This window comes from Dendronephthya gigantea, unplaced genomic scaffold, assembly GCF_004324835.1.
Source record: "Dendronephthya gigantea isolate DGI-Jeju-01 unplaced genomic scaffold, DenGig_1.0 000045F, whole genome shotgun sequence".
NCBI lineage: Eukaryota > Metazoa > Cnidaria > Anthozoa > Malacalcyonacea > Nephtheidae > Dendronephthya > Dendronephthya gigantea.
In genome coordinates this window covers 589628-611710 of record NW_021163055.1, presented here as the reverse complement: position 1 = coordinate 611710, position 22083 = coordinate 589628, and the positions used below count along the sequence as shown (strand labels likewise).

The window sequence follows — 22083 nt, the reverse complement described above, 5'->3', positions numbered from 1 at the left end:
AACCCAAACTAAACCAACGTTGTAACCCAACTGACTGTAAATTCGACGTTCAGTGTCGTTGTATAATAGGCATCTGACAACAAGAACTGAAAAGCTATAATGCTACAATTCCCTTTTAACGATATACACCCAGAAACTGTATTTATTTACTACTATATACTAGCTAAATTGCCAGGGGTCGGTTGTATCACTTGTATGAAAGCTTGATAGCGCTATATCCACCGGATAGTGGGTTTTTAATCTCTTTAAAATCCTCGTTGTTTGATATAACTTTGATTAAATCTTAACATTCCTAAATCCAGAATCCTCTTTAATAATTGTTGGTTCCAAAGATGAAATTTTATTGCTCTTCAAATCTTCAGTCGAATCTTCTAATTCAATTCATTTCCATGCATTTAGATAAAAAGAATGCGTTAGCATGTACTTCAACAGTGACTATTAATAGTTTAATCAAGAGCATCCTGGTGTATGGTAAATAAACTTAACGGTACCTTTACTTTTGATTTCGGAAAAACGGTATTTTCATGAACGATACTCTATTTCTTAGGTTACACTGAGTAAGAAAGTGTTATTGCTTGTACTTAATTCTATTTAACGCAATAATGTGTATACGTGCCTCGCAAAGAGCACGACTCTGAAATGTTATGAATAAGTGATCTTTTAGGTATGTTATATATAGCTAATTTGCTTGGTGAATGTATATATAAACGTGACCTTTTTGACAATGAGATTTAATGAACCTAACCGCTTTATTCGATGGCAAAATCCAGTACCTTGGTTGCCAGACATTAATGTGACTCTGTCTGTATAGTAACATAGTATAACGGCGCAGTTTCAAGAATCTCCAGATGTGTCTGGTCTCAATAAACGTACTCTTTAGCGCAGAAATATCTATAGTTAAGACAACCGCAGTACATTGAAAACAAGGATAAGATGATATAATTATGAATTATTATTATGGAAAAGATTACAACATATATATTACATATATACAAGTTCTTAATGCTGCTAAAACTACGTATATATAGCACCAAACGGTTTCTATATGCGTAGTGAAAAATGTTCATTTCAGATGTAGAGTTAAATTTTGTTGCAATAAAGTAATACAAAACAATCTTTGATTAAACCAAATTCACGATGACACTGTACCTACAACAATATCAAAGCATCTTATAGCTTCGATCAGTACTGCATGCATGCATGACCGAGTATATATATTAATTTCCATGCATGCAAGCTAGCGTAGCAGTAAAATTATTAACTAGAATTACAATTTTTTATTATTATATCGCCCAATTACATAAAAATTATTAGTAGATTGTAAGTGAAATGCTGCGAGTGAATACACGTAGTGCCTTTTAGACCCCCAGTCATTTCTTGGGTAGTCTTCGGGATAGTAATGGCAATTACTATCGCGTGAAAAAACTAGCGCGTCAAAAAACTCGATCTTGTTTATATTATGATAAACGTATACAATATTATTATCGCGATTGTGCTGATGAGAGAATTTTCTCCCGAGTTGAGATCGCACATAAGTGCGAATATGAAGCATTAATAGGATGATGAGACAGGGGTGGATCCAACACTAGTAATGCAAAGCAGTGCACTAGTGCTGGATCCACCCCTGTGATGAGATAAATCATTTCTCAGAACTTTTTCCCTTTCTTCAGCAATTTTTTGAATTCCCATCTCAGCTTCCTCTGCATCTTCCTCCAATTTTCTCCAAACTTCCTCCATCCTTGCATAGTCGCCACTTGATCTCAAAAAAGTAATACTTTGCAAGGCATTCACTCGAACTAGTAAATACTTATTTGAAACCTCAACGTAGAATCTCAAGATCCATTTTACCACAAAAGCAACTTTTATGGCGTTTCTGGAATTATCAATGAACTGGCTATCTTCGTTTGTTTTCATAGCTTTTCTGCCGGCCTCTAAGGTCTGGGTCACTTCTTTCTCAAGTTCATCTTTAATTAAATCATGAAAGTTTTGAAACATAACCACCAATTGCTTCCAAAATTGATTGACCTTAAAAAGCTCCTCGATACTCTCTTGCAGAGCGTCTTTAACATTATTCAAGTCGTTGATCTCTTGATTAAATTTCTCATGGTCTTTAGAGGCTTTTTTCTTTGACTCTTGAAGCCCTTGTTTAGCTTTTTCGGTGTATTTGTCATACTCTTCATTCTTTTCTCTCTAAATAATCATACGCTATGTCTAAATATGCATGGTTTGTATAAAGTTTGAAGTTTTATGTTATTGAAGTGAACTGAAGTGAACTGAAGTGAGCTAAAAGCGGAGCATGTGGATGCACAAAAAGTTTTTAATAAGAGTGCAAAGAAGGACTTCCCTCAAGAGCACTATTCTGCGGCTATTTAGACTTTTACTGCATATAAAGGTAATAAAACTGAACCACTATTGGTTGGGATAGAAAAGTCTAAAATGGATAGCAACTTGTCTCAAAATAAGTAGAACCTAACTTATTTGTATATTTATTCAAAGCTCCGATAAAGAAGATCGCATTGAGTGTCACACCACTTACGAAAGAGTAATAAGGGTTGATGAACTCCCCCTTCCCGAAATGCCACGTCCTTTAGCGCTTTGAGTTGTTCCACTGGATTTACATTTCGAGAGATAAGTTAAGAAGATATTTAGCTAGTATGCAGTACCCCATACCTTTCTTTTTTCAGGCATGTTCTTTGGTGTTTCTGTGAAAGACCCTTCACCCGTTCCCAGTTCCAAAGTGGGCGTTGAGAACTAAAATAGAAATGTTCAATTTATTATACAGCTATATGTTATATTATAGCGCGCGTTTCATTTTCATGACTACAAGGGGAGAGTTTAAAACGTCTTAAAACAAAATGCATACCTGTGGCAGTGGCATGACTTTTTGCTTAAATAATTCTGTTTCGAGATTGATTGCGAGAGGTGTGATGCCATCAAGAAATTTAAAAAGCATAGTTTTCCAAGGTGATGGACAAGCTGCGGCTGCATCTTCGTCAAGATTCTCTTCTTTCTCTGTTATCCGTTTCTTCTCTTTACGAGTTGCCTCAATTTTGTTTTTTGTTGACCTTTTTTCCTCCTCGTTTTTTCCCTTCAATGCAGTGAGGACTACGTTAAGCTCGTCTATAGTTCGGCTGAGTTTTTCAAATTCTTCCGTTACCGGAGCGGCTATGTCCACACATTCCAGGCAACTTTCTTTAGCGCTCTCAAAAAAATGCAGGCCCATTTTCCATTCCTGATACTCGCCTTCCTCCATAAACTGCAATGCCAATTTCGCATCGGTAGCAATGTGTCCAGATTTCACGGAAATACGTTCCATGCTCCTGTGTGCTGCATCAAACGCCTCGCAGACGCCATTGGAAATCTGAACTAGGCATGCGCGTAAAGAATCTGGGAACTTGAAATATTCGAGATTTGCACTTTTGCAATGTTTCTTTAAACTGATATCCCGTTTTGCCGAAGTAAGTAACAAATGGCCCAATGACTTTATAACGGTGGATGGTACCAGAGTTAGAGCCTGGCAGGTACTTGATATAGAAGATAACATTATTTCATCATCCAAAAGTCCTTCAATCGAATCTTCGAAATCAGCCGTTTTCATCTGTTAGATAAAAAAAAGGAATTAGCATATACATCAATAATTGTTTAAATAAAAAATATATACTTGCAATATAATGGTTAGTTGCTGAAATGACATTACTGGGGAGCCTGTTAAAGGTAAGATAAAAATATGAAAAAAATTTCATAACAGTACTGAGTTTCAGCCCGTCTTAAATCGAAGTCCGCAAATGCAATATGTAAGATAGAAGTTTCTTAAAAAATTTTGTTTCGTGCCTTATATAATTCTATTGATAACAAGTCAGCCATCTTTGATAGCGAAATCCTGGCATTCTGATAATTAATGTCTTGAATTTCTGGTAATGTTATCCCCGAGCCGGTGCGGAGCACCGTGCGAGGGTACTAATTCCGCTCGGATATTTACACCCACGATATGTAAATGCGAAATCAAAGTCGTCCGCCATTATGCAATGGACCTCACGCCATGGACGGTCTTCTACGTTTTGCGCATGCGCCAGTGTGAACTACTAAGCTCTTGATTGGTCGAGACAAAAATTTGTATTTTCAAACGTCAATGAATAACGGTCATTTAGCAAAATTTTAATGAAATTTACAAATTTCATATTTTTATAAATATGGAATATATGTATTTTTACTAAATTAGAGGGAAACTCAAATAAGGTCAGGACTTCTCACGATTTAACAAATAACAAGACCAAATTTTCGACCGAATTCACCGTGTATGATGAAGTCGGAAGATTTTATATTGATAATATTTCATCCGGCACAGCTTTAAAAAGTAATTCTTTTGTGGCAAACACAGTTTTAATATTCTCAAATGTATTTCACTATAAATCTGAATGTGTTATGTGATAAACGACATTATAATTTTATTTATAAACTCCGTTTTCATAATGAAAAATGAAAACAAAATCAAAACATTCCCGTACAAAAACCAGTCGAAGCATTGTATGAGACGTCCGATGTTATATTTCATGGTATTTAATAATTAAAATAATTTACCATAACACTGACCATAGATGAGTAACTTAACTTCCAGAAAATGGTACGAATCTTGTCGTATTTTAGCCATTTTTTCACAAAAATATGAGGGTAAGTTTTGATTTTTTAAAAATATACGGCCGTTGCGAGTTGCTATGACTACAGTGTTTCCACGTGCAGAAAAATATTTCCATACTTTTCTCAATTTCTATTTCTCACATACCATGTACCTTCCAAAACCCCGAAACCACATAAAATTTCTAACAATCATCATCTAATTTTGTTTAACCGAGGCGAGGGATTGCTGCATGCATGTATTTCTAGTTTATGCATATATGAGACCAATTCACGCATGTCCACCAAGAAATATTTAACCACGTCAACATATTGCTGGTTTCCAAGTTGGATGTGATTAAAAATTACATGTAATTTTACATGTAATTACAAGTGTTTGAACATTGAAATTCTCATTAAGTTTGATCGGCGCTATATTGTGCTGAACTTTATACTTGGGCCTAGTTGAAAATTGAGCTTTCTCGAGTCTAATTATTTAATCATTCAATTGCCAATGATAGTCGTGTTTGTCGTGTTTGTCGTGTTTTCTTTCTTAGTCGAACGGGCTGGTCTTTCTTTCTGTTTTTGCTCGTTTTTGTCGACTTCTTTATTCGCATATGCATATACCACGTATACAATACTACCAAATATTCGAGAGCAAGTTTGATAATGCAGAACTTGATTACTACATATTTTGAAATCTATTATATTGAAGAAAATGGCCTCCAAACACTGACTGATCTTTTGAAATGGAATTTTTTTTAATTTTCGTACAAACGGGTGTATAGTTTCTTTGAGATTAGAGAAGGGGTAAATTATTATAAGGTTCGGGGTATATTTTCCCATCAAGACCATCCTGGCGTGAAAAATAAACTTAACAGTACTTTAACTTTAGATTCCTGAAAACAGGATGAATTTACGATAACTATATATATACTTTAATTCGGCTTAGGTTACAGTAAAAAGATTTCTTGGTTGTGATTTTTAGTTAACGCGGGAGTGTATGCTTAGAGTCCAGCGCAAAGAGAACGACATAAAATTGAACGGGAAATCTTTCGACCTGACATGTTATGAAGAATTGATATTTCAGGTAGGCTACTTTCACTTAGTTGTTTTGTGAATGTATATAAAAATTAATTTGAACGACATTTTCGATATAATCTTCAGATATGTCGCCTCTAACTACCTGACCTTCTTCATTCAGTTTTCATTTTTTCTGACCTCATTCAAACACTTAAATACATGATTGATAGAGAATTAGCCTTCTTTTGCCCTTTATATAACGTCATCTAAATGATGAAAAAGTTCATGATGGAAGGGACATTATCAACAGAACAAACGAGAACGTGTTTCAATTTAAGTATAGCAAATCCTAACCCCTTTATCTGGCAGGAAAGTACATTACCTTGGTTGCTGGAGGTTAACGTTAATGTGATTTTGATCTATAGAGTTATATTTTATAACGGCGCAGATTCAAAAATCTCCAGATGTGTCTGCTGTCAATTAACCTACTCTTTAGCGCAGGAATATCTATAGTTAAAACAACCGCAGTACATTGAAAACAAATGCAAATATAGACAAGGATAAGATGATATATGAATTATTATTATGAAAAAGATTACAACATATACATATATACAAGTTCTTAATGCTGCTAAAAATTACTAAACGGTTCTATGCATATAAATTGCATATATGAAGACTGTTGATTTCAAATGTATAGTTAAATGTGGTTAAAATAAAGTGATGCAAAACAATATTTAATTAAACTACGTGACACTGTGCCTCACAACAATATTAGAGCATCTTCGATTATTGTAAAAATCGAGTATATATTAATTTCCATGCATGCAAGCGTACCATGCAACAAAATAATATTTTAGTTGCAGTATATATTATAAAAGGTAGAATTTTTGTGCGCTGTTTCAAATCTTTTTCAAATCGTCACATGTTATCTGAACTATGCTTAAATTGATGTTGAGATAACTCATTTCTCAGATCTTTTTTTCTTTCTTCAGCAATTATCGGAATTCCCCTCTCAGCTTCCTCTGCATCTTCCTCCAATTTTCTCAAAACTTCCTCCATCCTTGCATAGTCGCTACTTGATCTCAAAAAAGTGATACTTTGCAAGGCATTCACTCGACCCAGTAAATACTTATTCGAAACTTCAACGTAGAATCTTGAGATCCATTTTACCACAAAAGCAACTTTTATGGCGTTTTTGGAATTATCAATGATCATCTTGCGCGTCATATCTGGTATTTTCTGGCTATCTTTGTTCGTTTGCATAGCTTTTCTGCCGGCCTCTAAGGTCTTGTTCACTTCTTTCTCAAGTTCATCTTTAATTAAATCATGAAAGCTTTGAAACATAATCTTCAATTGCTTCCAAAATTCTTTAATCTTAAGAAGCTGCGCGATACTCTCTTCCAGAGCGTGTTTAACATTATTCAAGTCGTTGATCTCTTGATTAAATTTCTCAAGGTCTTTAGAGGCCTTTCTCGTTGATTCTTGAAGCCCTTGTTTAGCTTTTTTGCGAATTATGGTGCATTTATCATACTCTTCCTTCTTTTCTCTCTAAATAATTATACGCTATGTCTAAATATGCATGGTTTGTAAACAACTAAAGTTTGATGTTTTATGTTATAACTGAAGTGAGCTAAAAGAGGGGCATGTGGGTGCACAAAAAGTTTTTAATATGAGTGCAAAGAAGGACTTCCCTCAAGAGCACTATTCTGCGGCTATTTAGACATTTACTGCCTATAAAAGTAATAAAACTGAACCGCTATTGGTTGGGATAGAAAAGTCTAAAATGGATAGCAACTTGTCTTAAAATAGGTAGAACCTAACTTATTTGTATATTTATTCAAAGCTCCGATAAAGAAGATCGCATTGAGTGTCACACCACTCACGAAAGAGTAATAACGGTTGATGAACTCCCCCTTTTCGAAATGCGACGTCCTTTAGCGCTTTGAGTTGTTCCACTGGATTTACATTTCGAGTGATAAGTTAAGAAGATATTTAGCTAGTATGCAGTACCCCATACCTTTCTTTTTTCAGGCATGTTCTTTGGTGTTTCTGTGAAAAACCCTTCACCCATTCCCAGTTCCAAAGTGGGCGTTGAAAACTAAAATAGAAATGTTCAATTTATTATACAGCTATACGTTATATTGTAACGCGCGTTTCATTTTCATGACTATAAGGGAAGAGTTTAAAACGTTTTAAAACAAAATACATACCTGTGGCAGTGGCATGACTTTTTGCTTAAATAATTCTGTTGCGAGATTGATTGCGAAAGGTGTGATGCCATCAAGAAATTTAAAAAGCATAGTTTTCCAAGGTGATGGACAAGTTGCAGCTGCATCTTTGCATTCTTCTTTCGCCTTATCGCACCTTTCGTCAAGATTCTTTTTTCTCTTCGTGATCCGTTCCTTCTCTTTACGAGTTGCCTCAATTTTTTTTCTTGTTGACCTTTCTTCCTCCTCGTTTTTTCCCTTCAATGCAGTGAGGACTACGTTAAGCTCGTCTATAGTTTTCCCGATTTTTTCAAATTCTTCCGTTACCGGAGCGGCTTTGTCCACACATTCCAGGCAACTTTCTTTAGCGCTCTCAAGAAAATGCAGGGCCATTTCCCATTCCTGATACTCGCCTTTCTCCATTAACTGCAATGCCGATTTCGCATCGGTAGCAATGTGTCCAGATTTCACGGAAATACGTTCCATGCTCCTGTGTGCTGCATCAAACGCCTCGCAAACGCCATTGGAAATCTGAACTAGGCATGCGCATAAAGAATCTGGGAACTTGAAATATTCGAGATTTGCACCTTTGCAATGTTCCTTTAAACTGATATCCCGTTTTGCCGAAGTAAGTAACAAACGGCCCAATGACTTTATAACGGTGGATGGTACCTGAGTTAGAGCCTGGCAGGTACTTGATATAGAAGATAACATTTTTTCATCATCCATAACGGGAGTTGTTCCTTCCATCGAATTTTCTAAATCAGTTAGATCGAAAAAAACGCATTAGCATATACAAGGTGTCCCAAAAATGTCCGATGCTAAACAATTTAGAATATTATTTTAAATATAACACTTGAAAAATTGTTATTACCTATTGAAAGCCTAACATCATATTCGTTCTCCCGCAAAGTCACACTTTTATTCGCACTTGCCTATTAACTTATCACTGAGTCGCTATGATGGGCCACGAGACACGTAAAAAACACAGCAGTAAAGTGCGTTAAAAAGTAGCTAAAATGTTGTAAATATTAGAAGTGTTGAACAAAAAAGTTGCTGCTTAAAATTCTGAAATTTCTAAATCATTATGCAAAACTTGGACAAGTGAGAATTTAGTATCACGTTTTTAGATTGCTGCAACAGTCACACATTTCGCCAATTAGATATGAAATTTTGAAGCAGGCCATAAGCGATGTGATGTTAGACATTCAGTATAGGTAATAAAAGTTTACTAACTGGACGTCGCTCTAAACAGTTATCAGTCAAATATTGGGGCAGGATACATTTTTGCACCCGTCTTGTGTAGGTAAAATCTCTACTCAATGTTATAGGTAAATCGCAAAAAATGCATGACCATACAATATATAAATCAACTCTTATAGCTATATTTCAATTTTCAAATCAAAAGTATGCCGCTTTCCTATATCAAGCGCTAAACGCACGTAGTACTTATACGTGCATGCAAGCACCTGAGATATTCTTCTCATTTCTTAAAGCCCTGTTACACAATGCAATTTTTCATACAACTTTTGTCATACAACTTTAACGTGCATGTGTTTTTTACGTACAATTGGAGCCTTGAACGATATTCGTCACCCAGGGTCAAGGAACACAAACGCCAAACCGCTAACAAAGTTTGTGTTTTAACTCCACTACCTTTAAGTGTGCGGCAATTTCGCTAAATTACAAACGTTCTACATAAAACTTGTGATGTTCAGCACTATTGTAAGAAAGCAATAGGCTATTTCTGATGTATTTAGAAAAGTATATAGAAAGAACTGATGTACATTAAATTTACCTCTATAATATATACATAATATTTTACTTTTTACATAAATTTGAATTTTTAAAACCATTAGGTATAATTACACATCATTAACACACTGATGAAAAATCAATATATTTGGCTATTGAGAACATTTTTAAACTAAGCAATATAGTCAGTCCTTCAGTTCAGTCCTTTTATGACATTTGGCAAATTATTCCACAGCATCACTCCACAATAACTTATTCTCTTTTTCGTAAAATTGGTTTTACAAGTACTTCTTTGTACATGAGATTTGGTTGCATTTTCTTTCATCCTATCAATTAATGGTTGGTTGCCAGTCCAAATCATTCAATATATCGCTTGATCTTATTTCATACGATTTACCGGTTATGACTCTTCCGCATTCTTTGTCTTTTAACTTAAGTCTTTTCAATAAATTAAAATAATTGCAAGAGTTATCGCAATGCATTCTGGTAAAATGTACATCCGCCATTTTTTTCGTTATGGTCAATTTCATTTATATTTTTCCACAAGAGCTTAATCAGCTTATCGTCAACGACAATTCCTTTTTCTTCAATAGCAGTGATTATTTCTGTTTTTAAATTCTGGAAAAATATCTGTATTGATTGATTGATTGGTTTAAAATTCTACATAAAAAGGAAGAAATAATCGTGGCAGAATCTTTCACATCTAACTCTAAGATATTATGCAATTGAAAACTCGATTAAGTGCAGTAGTTTCTTGAAGTTCGCTTGCAATTGTACTAAAAAATGAATTGAGTGAATTTTAAATCTCGTTTGGGTCTTCAGTATAATGTTTCCATTAATATCAAGCCTGGGGACAGAAGTTGTTTTTGATTTCTTATTAGTGATCTTGTTGATCACTTTCCACATGTCCTTCGGGATTAAAATAATCCTTTTTTATCCCTTATCAAATTATATGATAAATATATTTTTTGATATCCTTAGTAATCCGTAATAATTCGTACTTTTCTCATGATTTGAGGGGATTCAAAAGCGGGTTAACTTAATCCAGAGTTAACGCAAATTTTCGCATCAATTTTTTTCATCGCTTGTTTATTCAAGTTGAATATTTTTTCCATGAGTATTTTCTGCATGGTTCAATAGAAGTCATATTTTCTCAAGTTTTGAAACGAGAAGCAGTGCAGAAGCACGTAAACTAAAACAGCAAAGGAAATTAACCCAGGGTTAGCGATAACCTAGCCTAAACTATTAACTTAAACTCTCTCTTAAATAAGGTCTGTTCACACGATCCAATTTTGTTGGATCCAATCCACTTCTGAGTTCTAACGTATGAAATATAGTCAGTTATTGATAAAGCAGTACTGCATTGGTTTCAGTGGATTTGCTGCTCATATACATTACAAGACAACAACAGGCAATAAAACATTCATGCATCAGAAAAGGGAATTGGATCCGACAAAATTGGATTGTGTGAACATGCATGCAGACCTTTAGGCATTTATCTGATTTGTTCTCAATAGCCGAATATATCTGGCTTGTATATTTTTATGCTCAATCAGGCCAATATATTATATGCTCTGTACAAAACGTATTAATTTGACATTCACCTTACCTATTTCAGCTCCATAACTTGGACAGTCACTTCATAACTTTGTCAGTCCTCTTTGTCAGGACAATGATTTCAGATAAAATGATGTTCGTGTCAGAGCTTTCTTTTTTCATCATGATTATTTTAAATGTCCACAATCCCACTAACAACCCCCTAGGGTTTTGGTCAGCGATGCAGGACATTTTGCCATGCAACAGTGTAGAATTAGCTCTTCAGGTTTCTTTGCTAAGCAACCCTTCTTGAGTCGAAGTGTTTAATAATCGAATCGCCGATGATAATCGTGTTTGTCGCATTGTTGTGGTCAACCTCTTTATTCGTTTGATTTTTATTGTGAATATTTTGACTGGAAGGCTCTTTTAAACAACCGTAACAGATATCGTTTACTGTCCTTTTTTAAATTCAACTCATGCATTATATAAATATTATATTGATCTATATATATATCGCGTTTGGTTGGCTATGGACGCTGGTTTATTTAGTACCGGTTTGCCGATTTTTTTGAGCTTTAGTAGCCCAAGTTTGCTTTCATCATTACTCCGGCGCCAGCGACGGAATTGGAAATTCGCCTCGGTTTCGTTTTGTTGTTTTTTTGTTTTTTTTTTCATTTTTCGTCGTCGCAAGTCTGTAATGGCGCGAAATATACTAGTATGATACGGCAATTCCTCCAAGAGGAACAAATTAACCGTTCTTTTGATACTGTTCGATTAAGTTTAGATTGAATTGGGGTAAGAATATATTTAATGCATGTAGATTCTGGTCCTATTTTAATTAATAATATCGCTGCTATTTCGCCGTTTAACAAGATGTGGCCGTGTATGGGCGCGTTGACACGTCGCATGTAAGACAAAGTAAACGTATATCATGCGGTTTATTTGCATTTTTAAACAATTGAACTTTTATACTTTTTAAAGTACGATGAGCTTCTGAATGTCGCGATCGAACAACATTTAGGTTGACAAGGCATCTAAATTAAATGAGTATAGGTAACTGTATTGTTTATGTTCAGAAGCTTTATATTGAAAACTGGTGCGTACGTGCGCGGCACGCCGGAGTTAACGCCAGAACAGGCATCTTGTCTTTCATTGTCACTCATAATTTCGAATCATGAATTCATTTCCCACACTCAATATCACAAGTAATACATGCAGACACGTTGTTCAGTCGTGACTTGCTAAATGACGGATTAGAAGCGTGCTTTCTCTAGTTGTGCTTCGAGCCTATAGACATAATTATTACATATACAAGTCTCAAATTGTTCACATCGTGAACAAATCATTATTTTACGTGTATATATTATAATGGAAGGCCATATTAGTCGAACTGCCGTTTTCAACCGCCCTCATAAAAGACATTAGCCTTTTGCCTATTCATTCAGAATACATATAATGACTATAAACGGGTTAGCTATTTATCACATAGTCGTTTTAAGAATATGTAAACCTTCTATAGTTTCACTGAAATTCGTAAGTTGTTGTAGTAACTTGCTCAAAAATTGTGTTAAGTTATTCAGTTTATAGACTAAAACTGAAGGCTAAAACACGCGTATAGAGTGTTTGACTAATTGACTGACTAATTTCTTGAGAAAATTGTTGAGAAACGTTTTCTAGTTATACTCAAGTCTCAAGATGTTGAGTTGAGTTGGTAATACCAACTTTTCACAATTTTTTTTAAAAGTATCTATATTATAGCTACGTATCTATATTATTTTATATAGCGTGCAGAACAAATAATATATCACACTCCAAAAAAAAATAGGGAACTCTTTCATTTTTAACTACGCAAGGCAAATTAAATTTGAAAATTTCACCTCGCGACTAGCTACAATACCTATTCGGAATGCAAAGTTGTTAGCTACTAACCTTCTTTGCGATCGCTATCCTAATCGGGCACAATTTTTCTTAATCAGGCTACCGAAGATCTTTTGAACATTACTGCTCCTTTGACAGTTTCAATTCTATTCGTCTTTATATATAGTGTTATTTGTTTGTTATTTGTGTTTCCATGGACTTACAGGTGTCGACAGCATGGTATAATTTCCATAGCCAATCTGTCCATATATGGATATGTCGTTTTTATTAAATAACAAAAGACGTGGCTGTAGAAACAGGTTCGCGGTGCCAAACAGTCAGTTGTATAATTATAGAATCAAATTTTTCAAAATTTGCTCTCGTGATGCACAAAAACTATTTATTATTTATAGGAGCAGGATATTTAAATAATCAATGTCTCTAAGTCATGAAAAATTAATATATATCAGTGAGCCGTCTCTCGGTCGTGGATCGAGTTGAATTATAAGACTGTAAATAATAAGTCTATTTCCATTGTAACTCGTTTATGCGCAGTTTCTTTTTGAACTAACAATCACTTTTTCGCTTGGTTTTGCCGAATTATTTTTTTACCTCGCGTTTTCGATCACCGGAAGATGCACTGTCTATTTCTTGACGTTTTACATTCATCATAATTACGAATGTTTATTTTATGACAAGCGTCACTTCCAGCTCAGAAGAATTTTCATGCAGCGATCCTTTAATTACTTTCTCGTAATGGTTCGGCGGTACGAGATGAAAAGCAGCGAAATTCTGAATGAAAAAGGCACAAATAAATGCTCAAGATAAAATTTAATTGCTTTTCAAATTAATAAGACGTCTCCAGACAGTTTAGATAAACTATAAATAATATTTTACTTTTGTTTTTATCAAGTGCGTGCCAGGCTACTCAATATGAATTCGTACATTTCGTGTTTGTTTCAAGTGGATCTTAACCGATTAAGAAGGGAAAAAGCTAATTTCGGTTTTTTGCTCTTAGGAAAACCTATTAGGAAAACGCGGTTGTAACTCTATTATAGCCAAGGAACATGACCGAACAGGTACATGCACCTTGCAAATACACGAACAGAAACAGGTTGAAACAAGCTTATTTGTACGTACGCGGCGCCAGTATTCTGCATGTTGGCGTTGGGTGCCAAATAGTCAGTTGTTTTACATTCATCATAGTTACGAATGTTTATTATATGACAAGCGTCACTTCCATGCAGCTCAGAAGAATTTTCATGCAGCGATCCTTTAATTACTTTCTCCGTTGGCGGTACGAGATGAAAAGCAGCGAAATTCTGAGTGAAAAAGGCACAAATAAATGCTCAAGATAAAATTTAATTGCTTTTCAAATTAATAAGACGTCTCCAGACAGTTTAGATAAACTATAAATAATATTTTACTTTTGTTAGCTCGCCTGCACTTTAGTGCAAGAGAGCTATTGCTATAGTCTTGGCGTCCGCGTCACCGTCCCCGTCACCGTCACCGTCCCCGTCACCGTCCCCGTCACCGTCCCCGTCACCGTCACCGTCCCCGTCCGCGTCCACACTACATGATAAGTAGAATGTTAAGATGCCACTTTTATTTTCCCATTATTTTCAACTTATCTACTTAAGGAGTCTATTTGTTGCAAAAGAACCATTTACCAGGGGGGAGTGAACATTATACAACAAAATATAATGATAAGGTCAATGTTAACATGCTATATTTTTTCTATACTTTGGCTTTACATCAGAGGAATCATTATCAATATAAGTCATCAATATGCATTGTGACTATTTAGTGCCATTTGGTACGCATTTATACAATAATAAAGAGAGTTTTGTTCAAAATTATCAAATGATAAGGTGAATGTTAAGCTAATTAGCATAATGATAAGGTCAATGTTAAGATGTTATATTTTTTAAATATTATGGCTTTGCATTGGAAGATTCTTTATAAATATAGCTCATCGATATGTCTTGTGACTATATGGTGACATTTAGTACACATTTACACAAAAATAATGGGAATTTTGTTCAAAATTATCAAATGATAAGGTGAATGTTAAGCTAATTAGCATAATGATAAGGTCAATGTTAAGATGCTATATTTTTTAAATATTATGGCTTTACATCAGAGGAATCATCATAAATATAAGTCATCGATATGCATTGTGACTATTCAGTGCCATTTGGTACACATTCATACAATAATAAAGAGAGCTTTGCTCAAAATTATCAAATGATAAGGCAAATGTTAAGCTTATCAGCATCATGATAAGGTCAATGTTAGAGTTACATCCAGAGTTATCACGCTCATTACGATTTTCAGGGCTATTGTGTAGCCCTGTCTTTTTTAGTTCAAAGTTGTAGCTGAATCATATTTAACGAAAGTATTTGTACAACCCTAAGCAAAATGAGAAACTTTCAAATATTTTCACCTGTATGCTACCATATGTTTGTATTGTACATGTACAATTATAAATTATGAGATTGTGTTGTGACATGCCGTATCAAAATTCAATCGCTTAATATAGAAACCAGACACAGTACTAAAATGCGGTGCCCGCAATGCTTGTCTAGAAATAAAACGTCCGCTCATTTCTAACGACATCACCAACTTACATTCTCCTGTCGGCCGCAGCCTGGTTGGTTGGTACATTAAGGTCAAAATTGCGCCGTTTTAAAATCTTCAGAAATAAAATATTTAGGCTAAAAATACTATCTAAGAATACTATCAAAATGAAGAGAAACGTGAGACGAATAAACTGGCGTAGAGCCGGAAACTAGAAAAGCAACGATACAGAAGTCAAGGATTAAGCGTACTGCATTTTTAATTTGTTTAATAATTTTGAGCGATTTGTCATAAAGTTCGCTTATTGAAACTATACTTTAAAACCTTCGAAATAGAATATATTTGGCTGAAAGTACTATAAAATAAATCGCAATGTAAGACCGATGCACTTATTTAAGGACGAAAATTAAAAGAGAAAACCAACGATATGAAAGATATCAAAGACCAAACTTACTATTACTAGTGAAGTATAGCATAGTAATTTTGAGCGATTTGTCAACAATTCAATTTCGTTTGTCCTTCAAACGTCATAAATCGCTGCGAATACTCTTGTTTAGTAATATATTTAAGACCTGTACGTATAATTTCTTACGCTGAATAGAATGGTGGTATTTTTGTCCTTCTTGGGTGCATAAAAGCAGAGATACACGCAATTATCAGAGTTTGAGATTGAAATTGAAAAAAGAACGTTCCTTTAAAAAAGGAATTTGCCAAACGTACAACAAGATTAATAGTAATGATTAGGAAAAAATTCCAAGCATTCCAAGTATGTGCAAGGAATTTTTACTTGGCGATTAAGGAAACGTATTGATGCGAACAAACAAACTCACAGGCAGAATATAATGCGGTGCCAAATTTGGCGCGGGCACCGCAATCATTCAGGGAGTGAATATATATAAAACATAGTCCAACGTTAAAGTTTAAAGAATATTGTCAGATAATTCGCAATTACAAGCTTTAGCACATAAGTATTTATAAGTAGAAAGCCGATAGGCTCGGAATGCAAAGGCAAATGGCAACGCATGTGACATATATTTGCATATTATTTATGTAGATACACATGCAAATATATTATTAAAGCCAGTTAAATTGTAGACAGGGCCCTATAAGATTTATGTACATACCTTTTCGTTGTTTGATGCATAATCCTTTTTTGTGTAGATATAAAAATCCAATCTTGTCTTTTTCATAAAGCTAGGCGCACACACGACGATTTTAGTCTGCCGATTCCTGTCTAGATTGTCTAGATGGATGTTTTCATCAAAATGTGGCGACTGGCAATCTATACTTGGTCATAATATTAGACCAAGTAGACTCGCGTACACGCGCGAGGCGCGAGCGCCGCGAGAAGGAAAACATGTCTGGGCAAGGGCTGCCTATATGTCTAAACCTGAATGGACCAACTACCGTAAAATCGTTGTGTGTGCGCCCGGCTTAAAGCAGGGCCTTTTGCCTGGTCCGTTAACTTACCTGTTGATATCACGTGCGCGGATTGCGAGAAACGGAAGAAATATTGGTCACAAATAAAACTAATGTAATTCCGAGGCCAGTTTTGGCCAGTAATTCTGAGGTCACAACTAATATCTGAAGTTTGTGCTTAATATTACCTTCCAAAGCGGATTTTAGCCTTGTAATTTCTAATAAAAAGATCGGTAATTTGTGCTTCATACAGATACCTTTCATACAGAGTTTAGCCTTATTCTAGACAAACAGTGCAGGCGAGCGTTAGGTGATTTCAGCACCTCTCTGGTTTTTGTGGGTAGCCTGCGCATGCGCGGCTAACCACTATGTAGTCGAAAAAGTGTCCGGATCTGTGTGTGTTTGTGGGTGCCACATCTTCGGCAATCGTCGGATATACGAAAGATGACGAACGGTACGTTCTACTTCCGGAAAATTTCGTTGTTTTCGAAGGACGGAAGCAACCGAAGTTACACGTTTGTCAAATTTTAAAGCGAAATTGAGTACTTTAAAGACGAAAAAGCGGTGATCGGTGAGCGTTGAATCTACAACTACAAAGTTACACTAATAGGAAATAAATAAAACATTAACTTATTCGGCAAATGGTAGTAACAAGTTGCCCTGTTTTATAACTTATGACTTATAATGCAATATTTCACCTGTCAATTTCTTGCTTGTGGACATGCAGCTATTAAACCAAAGACATTACCTTATTGCAAATGGTAGTCACAAGTTGCCCTTTTATAAATTACAATGCAATATTTCACCTGTCAATTTCTTGCTTGTGTACATGCAGCTATTAAACCAATACCTTTAATATTGCAAATGGTAGTAACAAGTTGCCCTATTTTATAAATTATAATTTGGCAAATGGTAGTAACAAGTTGCCTTGCTTTATAAATTATAATTCAATATTTCACCTGTCAATTTCTTGCTTGTGTACATGCAGCTATTAAACCAATACCTTTAATATTGCAAATGGTAGTAACAAGTTGCCCTATTTTATAAATAATTTGGCAAATGGTAGTAACAAGTTGCCTTGCTTTATAAATTATAATTCAATATTTCACCTGTCAATTTCTTGCTTGTGGACATACAGCTATTAAACCAAATACATTACCTTAATGCAAATGGTAGTAACAAGTGCTCTGTTTTATAAATTATAATTCGGCAAATGGTAGTGACAAGTCGCCCTGTTTTATAAATTATAATGCAATATTTCACTTGTCAATTTCTTGCTTGTGGACATGCAGCTATTAAACCAAATGCTTTGGAGTTCAAAAAACAAACTGTTAACAAAAGTGAATTTCAACTGATCAAAAATCTTTAAAATATTGTTCATGTACATAGATAAGTCCTTAAAAATTGTTAATGCGAAACGTTTGAAACAATTTTGGACTCTTTGTTATGTGACTGTAAAATGATCTGGCAAATCAAGTAGTTTATCCTCGATGAAATCTTTGTTAAGATCTTTCTCCTTCTAAACTAAGCTTTATGTTATCAGACGATGTGTGCCACCATCCCAGAACCTTACTCTCCTTTTTGTTCTGTTCACCTATTCTGCTTTAAAAATTTCATTTCCTATCTCTTGTAAAAATGCTTTTATATATGTTTTGATCTGTCCTAAAATGTATTTAATACAATAAAATATTATAATAAATCGACTCTGTTATAACTGTATTCAACCAGCTAACTATAGGGCATTTATTCCGTTGTCTATGGCATTAGAACATAAGACTAGAAAATAATATTTTATTGCATCAGTTGAAATTTACTTGCCACTATAGTGTTTTACTAATGTTTCACAGGCTACCCACATGTACGCATTGCGTACCTATTTTTATCAAGTGCGTGCCAAGCTACTCAATACGAATTCGTACATTTCGTGTTTGTTTCAACTTTAAAATACATACCTTATGCCATATAGTAAACTTTTTATTAAACTCGCTATTAAAGACCTCGCGCTCGGTTAAGAAGAAGTTATTATTATACCAAGGAGAACCTATTCTATTATTTCGGTATTGTAAAGAAATATTTTTATACTCGAGCAAAATCGAGGCCGAAAAAGCTTATTAAGTTAGGCAAATCAATAAATGGGGCAATATTCTTTTAAAATGAGGCGATATTTTGTGTTATCACCAGCTTGTGCAAAAATATGAAATTCATGCAATCTCAAAGTGAAAGTGATACTGCACATTGTGTCTGTGTTGCCATGATTAGTTTCCTTTTTATATCACTTTATAGTATTAGCAGTACGAGCTATCTACAATACTCGTCAATAGTCAGTAAATATCATTTTACAAACGCGGTTGTAACTCTATTAGAAGCAAGGAACATGACCGAACAGATACACATTTCATTTTTTTCTTGCGGTCCGAATTCATCTAACTTGGTTTCAGTTTATTTGTGTTGCTACGTACGATGGTACATGCATATTTGGAAGTTCCTGATACGCTTTTTCCCAGAAATAGGACAAATTAAAAACGTCGGCGTCGTAACCAGGCTGTTGTCTATAAGACTTGCAGTGTTCATGCATGCATCCTTCAGTTGCTGGCCGTTATTAAAACTCCACAAAGTCATGGGAATATTAACACTACATATTTATTGTTTTATATAAAATATTGTTCGAATTTTTTAATCATGTTACAAAGCTTTAGTACTCAGATCTTATACTCGTGAATTTGTTACGGTTATTTGGTGTAACAGTTAGCTACGCGCTTATTCATGCATATCCGAGAGACCTGGATGTTGATTCATTAGTTTGATTCCAGGAAAACGAATACTGGGAATTAGGAAATGTTAAATGACCCCTGCTGTGTACGACCCAAAGCCTCACCAGAGTGTTTCTTCATCTTTCCTATTTTTTTGGGGTCAAAATATGCCTTGGAATGAAGTTCAAAGGAAACGTTTAGCAGCAGAGAAAAGCGTGCTGGATCATTTCTTTCCTGGTTGTGTGAAATGGATCGACCCTATGGGCGATACAAAGGTGGAAGTGAAATTGAAAACCATGCAACAATGACAACGAATACACTCTTAGTATTTACATCGGCGATTTTCCGAATTCAGTCCCGGATATGGTGGTTGTGTCTTACCGAATCCGATGCCTGATTGGGGCTGTAGTTACTCTAACTATGACTATGTCTAATTTCCTGGGAATCGCGGGTATACTGTACTGGGGCCTGGGACCCGCGGGTAGAATATATAAAAACCTCCGGCAACCACGATTTTCATTAAGTAATTTGAGACTTTGTCGTTTGGAAAGATTGTAAAATGTATTAGTGCATGGGTCTCGATTAGTCGTTTTAGAAACAATTGTCAACGTACATGCATTCAGTTGGTAATAGTACTTTGCATTGGCTTTAACCATAGTGCGGAATTTCAAAACAGTACAAGCGCAGTAAAAAATGGACAAGAGTAGTAAAAAATGGACAAGAGTAGGGTATATACGATTTATTACGAAAGTGCCACAATATTCATGCAATACATGCAGGGAGGGAAATTTGACAAACGGTCTTTCAAATGTTTTTGACGTAGCTACTGACTGACAAAATTTCCTTAAATTTGTCCAAAACTTAATTTATGTAATTATGATATTCAAACGTGACAAAAGATACATTATACCCAGATCTCCAGTAACAACTGTATGAAATTGAATTTCTCAATAAGCCAAGCGCACACGACGCAATTTTTGTCGTACGATTTTAGCTGGTCGACTAAATCCTCGCGTGTGCGATGTCATTTTTAAGCGATTTTAGTCTGCAGACTGCAATCAGAATATATCAAAACAATTTAATATTTGCCGATTAAAATCAGTCGACTAAAATCGCTTCGTGTGCGCCTGGCTCAATGCTGCACGACGTAGAAAACCTGTCCTGGAGGTGACATTTTTTCTCGTGTAGCAAATGAAAATCAAAATCAATTGTAAAAAGCTTAACTTAAGATTAAGTTTCTATATATATACAAAAATTTACTCTATTTATTTTATTTACTTTCGTATTCTCAATTTTGATTGGTTAATTTACCTGCAGTTAACTACGTGCAAATAATACTCTGAGCATGCGCAAAATACTACGAGAGTGCTCTGATAGAGCATGCTCTATATGCATGCTCTATATTCTAATAAGATTTCGAGTGTCTATCTATCTATCTATTTGCGGCCAACGTTTTTGCAAATGGGTGTATATATATTTATATATTTATACAATATATACAATATAATACAACATAATATACAATATAATACAACATAATATACAATATAATACAGTATAATACAAGGATGCCCGGAAGTATGGAATTTTTTATTATTTGATAAAAACTGTTTTTTGAACAGTTTTTATCTCCCGGTTTTTTATCTCCTGATTGGTGGATCAAACACGGTCATACGTTATTATCGCTTTTCACAATGGCTGATTCGGCAATAAAAACACGTACTGCATGTTATATAAAGAATAATAGGCGCGTGTCTTTATGGTGTAATGATGCACGATAAGGGAATGTTCGGAGAATATGAGAGAAGCTTGTAAAACCCGAGGTGTAGTTGAGCCCAGTAATGCATTTTAGTATTTTATGTTCAACTTTTTTTGTGAAATTCTGGATTTTAAATATACCTTTCAACAAATGGCGGGAAAATTTTAAACTACCGTAATGTACATCATACGCAATATGTTTTTCTGCATACGTTTTTGCGGTTTCTCCAGTTGATTAACTGATCTCAAATTAAATTACAGCTCCATATCTTCACTATAGCTGCATGATATTTCATAAAAAAGACGCGACTGGGGACGAGTCAGCTGTCTCTCTTTGATGCATCTGTGGAATGAAAAGAAATCAACTATTGGTGATGAGAATCGTGTCTTTAAATAAATTGTTTATAGATTAATATCGTTTCTTACAACAAGGCTAAAGAAATTTGTTTATTTAAAATGATAACATTTTACACTTACTCATACCACTGCGCTGTCAGTTCGAATCTTTCCAGGAACTACGCATTATATAGGTCCAATACACATCCACTAGATCATTATTCTCTTTTTCGCATATTTCCCTTTTT

The 22083-nt window shown here is 34.9% G+C and overlaps 2 protein-coding genes across 2 annotated transcripts; both read right to left on the bottom strand.

Annotated features, from left to right (window-relative positions):
- Positions 1–1009: 1009 nt before the first annotated feature.
- On the bottom strand, positions 1010–16715 carry LOC114527665. The gene is made up of 4 exons (XM_028549372.1): positions 16697–16715; positions 2864–3598; positions 2671–2751; positions 1010–2190 (listed from the first exon to the last, which is right to left on the bottom strand). Exons 2-4 carry the CDS (start codon positions 3596–3598, stop codon positions 1552–1554), a joined length of 1455 nt encoding a protein of 484 aa, XP_028405173.1. The 5' UTR covers positions 16697–16715; the 3' UTR covers positions 1010–1551.
- Positions 6286–13111, bottom strand: LOC114527663. Its single transcript, XM_028549371.1, has 4 exons — positions 13065–13111; positions 7848–8602; positions 7655–7735; positions 6286–7185 (listed from the first exon to the last, which is right to left on the bottom strand). The coding sequence occupies exons 2-4, from the start codon at positions 8592–8594 to the stop codon at positions 6556–6558; spliced, it is 1458 nt and encodes a 485-aa protein (XP_028405172.1). The 5' UTR covers positions 8595–8602; positions 13065–13111; the 3' UTR covers positions 6286–6555.
- Positions 16716–22083: the final 5368 nt, after the last annotated feature.

Excerpts from the sequence above, each read along its gene's own strand:
- LOC114527665 (XM_028549372.1), bottom strand. The coding sequence starts at position 3,598 with ATGAAAACGGCTGATTTCGAAGATTCGATTGAAGGACTTTTGGATGAT. Across the intron at positions 2,752-2,863 it reads AAGTCATGCCACTGCCACAG|TTCTCAACGCCCACTTTGGA; the intron begins GTATGCATTTTG and ends TTTCTATTTTAG. Across the intron at positions 2,191-2,670 it reads ACATGCCTGAAAAAAGAAAG|AGAGAAAAGAATGAAGAGTA; the intron begins GTATGGGGTACT and ends ATGATTATTTAG.
- LOC114527663 (XM_028549371.1), bottom strand. The coding sequence starts at position 8,594 with ATGGAAGGAACAACTCCCGTTATGGATGATGAAAAAATGTTATCTTCT. Across the intron at positions 7,736-7,847 it reads AAGTCATGCCACTGCCACAG|TTTTCAACGCCCACTTTGGA; the intron begins GTATGTATTTTG and ends TTTCTATTTTAG. Across the intron at positions 7,186-7,654 it reads ACATGCCTGAAAAAAGAAAG|AGAGAAAAGAAGGAAGAGTA; the intron begins GTATGGGGTACT and ends ATAATTATTTAG.